The sequence below is a fragment of the Populus trichocarpa genome, chromosome 5, assembly GCF_000002775.5.
Source record: "Populus trichocarpa isolate Nisqually-1 chromosome 5, P.trichocarpa_v4.1, whole genome shotgun sequence".
Lineage (NCBI taxonomy): Eukaryota > Viridiplantae > Streptophyta > Magnoliopsida > Malpighiales > Salicaceae > Populus > Populus trichocarpa.
In genome coordinates, this window is record NC_037289.2 from 10,535,163 (window position 1) to 10,545,234 (window position 10,072).

The 10,072-nt window shown below is 36.8% G+C and overlaps 1 protein-coding gene across 1 annotated transcript; it reads left to right on the top strand.

The window, feature by feature from the left end:
• The first annotated feature begins 1,802 nt into the window (after positions 1-1,802).
• On the top strand, positions 1,803-8,557 carry LOC18099548 (uncharacterized). The gene is made up of 9 exons (XM_052452738.1): positions 1,803-1,825; positions 3,004-3,132; positions 3,240-3,357; positions 3,498-3,693; positions 3,899-4,001; positions 4,083-4,237; positions 5,591-7,004; positions 7,119-7,313; positions 7,685-8,557. The coding sequence occupies exons 1-9, from the start codon at positions 1,805-1,807 to the stop codon at positions 8,153-8,155; spliced, it is 2,802 nt and encodes a 933-aa protein (XP_052308698.1). The 5' UTR covers positions 1,803-1,804; the 3' UTR covers positions 8,156-8,557.
• The last annotated feature ends 1,515 nt before the right edge of the window (positions 8,558-10,072 follow it).

Here is a 10,072-nt window from a genome sequence, read left to right on the forward strand (position 1 = left end):
GACTTAACTTTTCGTACATGAGTATGTTTTGCGTCAACTTTTGAAATTCGCTTTGTTTCTGTTGCTTTTGTTTCTTGTAGTATATTTTTAATAGATCTAACATATTTGGGTGTTGTTTCATCATTTTGCATATTCCATTTCTGTTTTTATTCAAGTTTTTAGTTTCGTTCATATTTCGGATAGATTCGTTTTGCTACTCGCGAGACTATCATCGCAATTTTGTTTTGCTTGTTTTCTGGGTTTTATTGCTTATTGAGTCATATTTACATATTTGGATTCCGCTACTAAGTTGGTTATATTTGGTGTTGGTTTCATTTCCGTAAGGGTGTTTAAGGATATTAAGAGTGCTTGAGCGAAACACGAGCGATGTGAGGTTTTTTTTACCATTAACCAAATTTTGCAGGTACTAGTATGTCATATCAAAACAACACACAACCCCCTCCCGAGGGTGAACTTAAGTTCCAAATGCAAGCCATGACGAAGATGATGGAAAGAATGAATTTCGTGATGGGAAACGTGTGTGACAGACTTGAAAAGGTGGAAAACATGGTAACGTGGCTGGAACATGTAACCAAGACGTGAGTAAGGTTGAGACTGAACTGAAATCAAAATATGGCAGCGGGGCAGAAAGGCCAAGGTGGGCTGATTATGAGGATTTTAGAAAGACGTTGATGATATTGGTGATGGTGGTTTTAAGGATGAGACCATAGGCCATCAGAAAGGTTTTCGGCAGTGTAGAAACCGAAGGGATTTCATATATTCTGATGAGGTGTTATGGCAAAAGAAAAGAAGGATTCAAAATGAGAGGTGGTATTAAAGGGAGAGAACTAAAGAGAATTTGGTTATGGTTAAAGGGAATCAACAATTTAGGATTTCAAGTTAACCGAGCTGCAAACAAGGATTTTGATTCTGGTTAAAAGGAATCGCCAGATTAGGATTTCAGGTTAACTAAGTTCCAGACAGATATTTTGGTTCTAGTTAAAGAGAATCGCTAGATTTGGATTTTGGTTCTAGTTAAAGAGAATTGTCAAATTTGGATTTCAGGTTAACCTAGTTGTGGACATATATTTTGGTTGTGGTTAAAGAAAATTCCAAGATTGGAATTTCAGGTTAACCGAGTACAAGATATTATTTTTTGTTCTAGTAAAAAAGAATATCCAAATTAGGATTTGATGTTAACCAAGCACAAGACAAAGACTTTTATTCTAGTTAAAAGGAATCGCCAGATTAGGATTTGAGGTTACCTGAGCAATGGACATAGATTTCTGTTCTAGTTAATAGAAATCACCAGATTGGGGTTTCTAATTAACCAAGCTGTGTGGACATAGATTTTGGTTTTGGTTAAAGGGAATTGTCAGATTGTGTTTTCAAGTTAATCGAGTTGTGGACAGAGATTTTGATTCTGGTTAAAGGGAATGGCTAGATTGAGATTTTAGGTTAACCGAGTTATGTACAAAGATTTTGGTTTTGGTTAAAGGGAATCTCCAAATTGAGATTTCAGGTTAACCGAGCCATTAATAGAGATTTTGGTTCTGGTTAAATGAAATTGCCAGATTGGAATTTCAGGTTAATCAAGTTGTAGACAAAGATTTTTGTTCTAGTTAAAAAAATTAGCAGATTGAGATTTCAGGTTAACCGAGCTGTAAACAAAGATTTTGGTTTTGGTTAAATGGAATCACCGGATTAATATTTTAGGTTAACCGAGCTATAGACAAAGATTTTGTTTTTAGATTAAAAAGGATCGCCAGATCTAGGATTTTAGATCAACTAAGTTGAATACAAGAGTCGTTAAAATGAGTTGAAAATGAATGAGATTGTACTCCAGGTAAATAATTTAATTTTCCGAGCAAAACATAAGATTTATTGTTTCAAAACAAAATGCCAAAGAAAAAAAAAAGACCATGGATATAGTTGAGCCTTAATTGAGAAGCAAATTCCTGTTCTTATCCCCCAATGACTAAACAGAGTCATCACCGATCCTTTTCACTGTGAGTACTGAACTGTGCTCCACAGGGAATGCTGTCTGAAGCAAAATGTCAAAAAATAGCTGTGCTGCTGTGAAAAAGCTGGATCGTAGTTGTTTACAGTTAAAAGATCCCTGATTGTCAATGTTGCAAAAAACCTGCAGAATTGTATTGTCCTAAAACACATCATTTTGATTTGGAGAGCCTGCCTCACCTGTATGCATATGGGCCTATGGTCAACATGTATTTCTGTAGTAGATTAGTTCAGGTTGCAGTCAATCAACTTTGAGTAGATTTTATAATACAGTATTCAGTTTTAATTTTAGTTACTGCCCATGGTTGGTTAAATACATGCTTGGTCATTGCAGTGGCTCAGGCATGCTGCATTTTATTGGTGTGGGCAAAGGTCTTGTATAGAATATACTCAATATTTTACATCCTGACTTGTGTTTTTGAAGACTGTGTTGCATTTAATGAACACGAATACATGCTTGGTCATTGCAGTGGCCCAGGCATGCTGCATTTGATTGGTGTGGGCAAAGGTCTTGTATAAAATATACTCCATATTTTACATCCTGACTTGTTCTTTTATAAGATTTGCATTTAATGAACATAATGAATATGGTTATAGTTTTTCATGCAGCTTCTCTTTCTACAAACACCAATTGTAGGGAAACCAATAATAAAGGTTAAAACAAGAGTCCCATACTGTTGTCGCCGTGATCAAACTGCCACTTTCAAGTTTTATCACAATTAGGCCAAAGTAACAGAGAGTACATTGTTATCACCTTACTAATATGTATTCAGTTTGACAATCGATGCATTTTTTTATATAGTTGCATCAAGAAAATAGACTTCAAACTCGCTGATTATATAAAGCCTGAAACTTAACTTTTTAATCACTGACTATGCAATATCAACCATTTATTTGGTTTTGATTGGTTGAAAATCACTGTGTGCCGTGACATGAATGTGCAAAGATGTTTTAAATTTTGAATTTATTTACTGAAAACCATGGCACTGTTAATTGCTGCTATAGGTGCACTGGCAAGAAACTCTTCGAGGCTACGTTGCTGGGATACTAACCACACACAGGGTGCTTATGGTTTCAGTGGATCTTGACATACTGGCAAGCTGTTCCACAAAATTTGATAAAGGACTTCCTTCAATATCCTAAAAAAGAAAATTTTTATGATGGAAGTGGTCTCTTTTATTGATGATTTTAATGATAAAATTGAAGTATCATATTTCTTTGAACACTTAACTTACGTGCACTTTAGATCCCTTTTATTGCTTGGACCTGCTCTTCTGTTTTCTACTGCCACTGCAATTAGCGTGCTTGGCTGGGATGGAATTGTGAGGACAATTCTTTCTGTTAGCATGCCCTATGCAGGTACATATCTATTTGTATTGTGAATGGTTAGTCCTTTTGCTGTCATAGTTTGGTGTTCTCAGAAGTCAATTTATGCCATTATTGCAACTCTAGCATGCACTATTATCTTCCTGTTGATTGGTATTACTCTGTCTGTGCAGTTTTGGTTGGTGCTCTGAATGATAGATTGCTGCTTGCTAACCCAACGGATGTTAATCCCAGACAAAAGAAAGGGGTTGAGATTAAGAGCTGTCTTGTTGGACTCCTTGAACCTCTTCTTATTGGATTTGCCACAATGCAACAAACTTTTGAGCAGAAGCTTGATCTGTCAGAAATACTGTACCAAATAACATCAAGGTTTTGCTTCCCCTCTTTTGCACAAGCTATCTTTTGTGTCCAGTGGCATTTATTTGAATCATGAAACAAAATCTTGTTCCCAATGCTATATGAATTATGACCTTTTGCACTTCTCATACATTTTTCTGCAATATTAGCTTGTTGCTGCACATGAATGCTAGAAACCTGACTTCTCTAGTGTGTTATCTGAACGAAGGTTTGACAGCTTGCGTATCACACCAAGATCTCTCAATATTCTAGCTAGAGGTCCTCCTGTTTGCGGAGATCTTGCAGTTTCATTATCTCAAGCTGGTCCACAGTTCACTCAGGTGAGTGAAATCTGATGTAGTACTTCCCACTTTTTTGTTTTCATCTAAATTGTTTCTGAACATGTTGTATGACAAACCCAGGTGCTGCGGGGTGTATATGCTATCAAAGCTCTCCGTTTTTCTACTGCTTTACATGTTTTGAAGGATGAGTTCTTGCGTTCTAGAGATTATCCAAAGTGTCCTCCAACCTCGCATTTATTCCACCGGTTTCGACAGTTGGGATATGCCTGTATCAAGTAAGCAGATGAAAAATATTTTTGCTTGTGCATCAATGTTTTATCTGCACAGTGATTGGTACTTTTTGATTGTTATGGATGTTTGTAAGGCGAGACTGTCAAGGTGTGATATCTTTATCAAGTCATGTTTCGGCGAACAACATTCTAGAGGTTGTAGGTCATTTGCAGAACTATTTGTGTCAATCACCTCACTTTTTTGTGATTGCTTTTCTCTAAACTCCTGCAACTTTCTTATCTTTCATTCGTTCTCCCTTTTTGCAATTGCCTATTTCTTTTCGAGAACTTTTTGGCATTCTCTGCATGTGCCAACAAGATTTTTGGTGTTTGGGTCTCTTTTCAACAGTTTCTTCACTCTTTCCTATATTAGTTTTGACAAAATTTGAGTCTTAAGGTCATCTAAATCAAATACATTTATTTTAGGATAATTTGAATAGATTTCTATTAGCCTTTTTTTTTTTTAATGGAGGTCAATAATCTACATTTTTTTTATCTGTTCTTTATCGTTTGAACTTTTTCTGTTAAATCTATCACAGTTCTCTGATTTTTTTTTTTCCCAGACAACATATATGTGGTTTTTGCATTACTAGTATGCTCGTTTCTGTAACTTTAATACAACTTCTCAAAAATGTCCTCCACGCTGTTTTATGGAACGCCTTTATCCAATTAATGTGCCCATTGAACAAACATGGATGGTTGACACACTTTTAATTTTCTCCATTCCTCTTAAATAGTCTTTGATGACAGGTTTGAGTTTTGAATCGTCTAGACCAAGCCCATTCATGTGAGGAATTGTACTTCTTGGTTATTGTTTTGGGTGAAGAATATTTTAAAGATTGCTTCACATTTTGGTAACCATTTTAGTCCACTGCATTTTCCCACAACTTTCATGATAATCAAAATGGTCTTTGTTCTCTCATTCTTGTTTTCTCTCCCCTCCACATGAGTGAACAGGGAATTGGAATCATTAGTGGTGCATTCATTCTAGAATGAATACAATTTGAAGTTGCTAGAGAAAATCTTTAGCCAAAGTGAATTTTTCTTCATGTTTCATGATATTCTTTTTGCAGATTAAAATTTGTGTTGCCTAAAACATTAGATCTGAGTACTGTTGCGCTTTGTTTTTGTAGTATTGTGAATGTGAATGTAGTATTTAGAAACAGGTGTTTTTATTTTCATCTTACAATCGAAGATTCTCATTGTATTGATGTGCTGAATGTGAACTTCATTTGTTCTGATTTAAGTTGTGATGATGGTTATCTGTTGTGGGGTATAGTTCTTGTTGAATAGCTCTTTCTTTCTTTGGTTCTATTTTTTTTTTCTTTCTATAAACAACTTGTAAATTTCAAATTGCAGGTATGGTCAGTTTGATAGTGCAAAAGAAACTTTTGAGGTCATTGCAGATTATGAAAGCATGCTTGATTTGTTTATATGCCACCTTAACCCCAGTGCCATGAGGTGTCTTGCTCAGAAACTGGAAGAAGAAGGTTTGGATTCAGAGTTGAGGCGGTACTGTGAAAGGATTTTACGAGTTCGCTCTACTGGCTGGACACAAGGCATTTTTGCCAACTTTGCTGCTGAAAGCATGGTTCCCAAAGGTCCTGAATGGGGTGGTGGGAACTGGGAAATTAAAACTCCTGCTAATTTGAATAGTGTACCTCAGTGGGAGCTGGCTGGAGAAGTGATGTCATACATGAAGACTGATGATGGTACCATACCAGCCATTATTACTGACCATATCGGTGTTTACCTGGGTTCAATTAAAGGAAGAGGCAATGTTGTTGAAGTAAGGGAAGATAGTTTGGTCAAAGCTTTTATCCCTGCAGGTGACAATAAGCCAAATGGGCTTCCCAATTCCTTAGCTAAATCCATTTCCAACAAGTCAAATGGTCTGCCTGCTGGTCATGTGAAGCTTGATGCTTTGATGGGTCTGGAAACTCTTACTAAACACGCAGGTACCTCTGCTGCCGATCAACAGGCAAAAGCAGAAGAGGAATTCAAGAAAACGATGTATGGAAGTGCTACTGATGGTAGCAGCAGTGATGAGGAAGGAGTGTCAAAAACAAAGAAGCTGCAAATTAGAATTCGGGATAAGCCAGTTTCATCTACTACAGTGGATGTCAACAAGATCAAAGAAGCTACAAGGCAGTTTAAACTTGGTGATGGTTTAGGCCCACCTATGAGGACAAAATCATTAACTGGCTCCCAGGATCTTGGTCAGATTTTATCCCAACCTCCTACTAGTGCAAATGCAGCTAGCACTGCCCCTGCTGATTTGTTTGGTACTGATCCCTTAACGCAGACAGTGCCAGTATCACAACCAGGTCTGATGGTCATGGGTGGAGGAGTTACAACTGGACCTATCCCAGAAGACTTTTTCCAGAACACAATACCTTCCCTGCAAGTTGCAGCATCATTGCCTCCTCCAGGAACTTTTCTTGCAAAACTGGATCAAATTTCTCAAGGGGTTGGAAGGAACAATATAGCACCCAACCCAGCTGCTGCTTCTGTGACTGATATTGGTCTTCCTGATGGTGGTGTTTCACCACAACCATCTCAACTAGCTGCCTCATTTGTGTCCATTGGACTTGTTGATGGTGGTGTCCCGCCACAAGCTTCTGGTCAGGCTGCCATTCCACCTCAGTCTCAAGTTCAAGTACCTCAGGTCCAGCTTTCTACACCTCCTCTTGATCTTAGTGTTCTTGGAGTTCCAGATTCAGGAAAATCTCCTGCCCCTGCATCTCCGCCGTCATCTGTGAGACCTGGACAGGTGAATCTGCGAGTTTTTTTTGCTTTAGTTTCTTATCTTTGATTTTTTCCTTTTTTTTCTTAGCTTGCCTTATCCAGCTCACTGTTTTTATTCTTGTGGCTTGGCTCATGATAGGTTCCCCGAGGGGCAGCTGCACCTGTATGTTTCAAGACTGGACTTGCACACCTTGAACAGAATCAACTACCTGATGCCCTGTCCTGTTTTGATGAAGCTTTCCTGGCACTAGCTAAGGATAACTCTCGTGGAGCTGATATCAAAGCTCAAGCAACCATCTGTGCTCAGTACAAGATAGCAGTAACTCTTCTCAAGGTACTTTGATGTCATTTAAATTCTGGTATCCAAAAACAGTTTTTATTACCAACAAATATGCATCGTTAACTGGCTGACCAGTTTTGGCTCAACTCAAGCTGGTTGGGTTTGAATTGAAACCAGGGGACTGAAATATAATTTTGTAATTTCCTAGAGTCTATTAAAACAAGATCTGTGATTGCCAATACTTTCATTGATGTTCATTACAGATCTACTCGATACAGTCCTTTTTTTCTCAACTGCATGAATCTCTTTCGCCAAGTTATGCTCTATCAATGCATTTATTAAATTATTTGCCATCATTTAGCATTAGCATTCGAGGTCCCTTTCTCAATGTCAGCAAAAATAATGCTTTAGTATCATTTGGGCAGGAAATTGCACGGCTGCAGAAAGTGCAAGGCCCAAGTGCACTCAGTGCAAGGGGTGAGATGGCTAGATTGTCAAGGCATCTGAGTTCTTTGCCTCTACTGGCAAGGCACCGAATAAATTGCCTCCGAACCGCCATCATGCGAAATATGGAAGTGCAGAACTTTGCATATGCCAAGCAGATGCTTGAGCTGCTCCTGTCCAAAGCTCCACCAAGTAAGCAGGATGAGTTGAGAAGCCTGATTAACATGTGCGTTCATAGGGGTTTGTCCAATAAGTCTATTGATCCTTTGGAAGATCCTTCCCAGTTCTGTGCTGCCACGCTCAGCCGTCTTTCAACAATCGGATACGATGTGTGTGATCTCTGCAGAGCCAAATTTTCAGCTCTCTCTGCACCTGGATGCATAATCTGTGGAATGGGAAGTATTAAAAGATCAGATGCACTCACAGGGCCTGTTCCTTCCCCATTTGGCTGATGTCTAAATGAGGAGAATTTTTGGCTCGCTCTTCTCTCAACTGCTCAGGAAGGAAATCTGGCCTTGAAAATTATCGGTTCCTTCCTTCCCCAAGGAAAAGTTGCTGCTATGGAAATGTGCTTTGAAGAATATCAGCACCAGTATGCTTGGAAGGGAACTAGCAGCGCGTGTAGTAACTTGTTTGTATTTTCTTTCATGTGCTCAATCTCTCATACGATCATCATCCTGATTTTTTATTGCGATGTTTAGCCATAGAACATAATTTATGCAAGAAATTTTGTAGAATATGTGATATAGTTTCATGTGGGTTGTAATAAATAGGCGTTGAGCATCAGATTGAAAGTAATCAGTACTTTTACGGGGTTGCTAAACGGGCATCCTCTCCGTATTTACTTGCTTTTACTTATCTGCGTTGAAGTCATGAAGATGACTAGTGGCTAAAAATGTTCATCCCTACCTCTGCTTCTTCCTCTCTGACACGTCACACTACAGTCCTTTTAATAAAGTGGAACTTGGGCTGCTCATTTCGACAACAGTACCAAGATCCATTTTACTAGTGGTTTTTTTAACAGAATAACATTTGATATGGCGATGAAGATGCAAGCTGGCTATCAAGGATTCCCTGCCACATGGTAAACACCATTTCCACCAGCCCTAAAATTTTAGTCTTTACCACCGGCGCAGCAGTTTCAGCCACTATTGCCCCTGTGCATGACAGCATTCACTGTGGTGGACCGTTTCAAGGTGGAGGGAAGGACAAAATAGATATCCAATGTCCTTGGGTGATCAGAGATGGCTAATTGGCATACAAGGACATCTACACAAGCATTACTAATAAAAATATTCAATTTCCTTGGTTAATCACTTACAGTGTGTTTTTGCTGTAGTTTTTGTGTGTATAAAAAAAAATAATTTAGTTGTGCTTTTTAAAAATTAATTTAAACTATTTTGGGATTGTTTTTTACCTAAAAAAATAAATAAAAATAAATTATTTTAACTTTTACAACTAAGATTTAAAACATTATTAAGCTATGATTTATTTAAAACATTATTACATATAATGTTACAGATTATTTTTCATTATTAAACAAATAATACAAGCTATGAGAATACTAACAGAGCACATTAATCAAGAATCAAGTATTTAAGATGATATTTTTACTTGAATTTTTAATTTTAGAATTTTAAAAGATTAATTGAAATGTACGTAAAATAATATATATATATATAAAAAAGATGATATTATTTGTACTCGTTTATTATTTATGTTGCTCCTACCTTTCTTTTCATTGTTACGGTGTTTAAACTTGCACAATTTGATGTAACAAAACAAATATACAGTAAAAATATTTTACAACAGGAAAAATATTTCTTCTAAGTAAAAAAAGAGCCTTTTGCCTTTTCTTCTCTAAGTTAAATTATGCATCACAAGAGCGTAATTTCATACCTCTTTAGTATTTTATTAAAAATGTTTCAAAGTGTTTACATTTTAATCTTTATACACATTATTCTAAAAAAAAAAAAATAATCTTTATACACATGAAGCATGTGCCAAGAGACCTTGTTCCATAGCAAAAAAAAAAAAGTGATAGAAAAATTATGTTAAGTACAGGTTAGTCCCTAAACTATCAGTATAGTCATAACTGGATCCTTAAATTTTAATTAGATCATTAGGTCCCATACTAGGATAAAAAATGAAAGTAAGGATTAATTTTACAGTATTTTAGTATTTTTCTTCCCCACACAATGGTTATGAAGGGTAATATGTTGATTAAAAGTTCAAAACCAGTTAATACTACTAGAAATCTCGAGAAAAAATCACAAAATTGTGTGTGTGTGTCTACATATATATATATATATATATATATATATATATAGAGAGAGAGAGAGAGAGAGAGAGAGAGAGAGAGAGAGAGA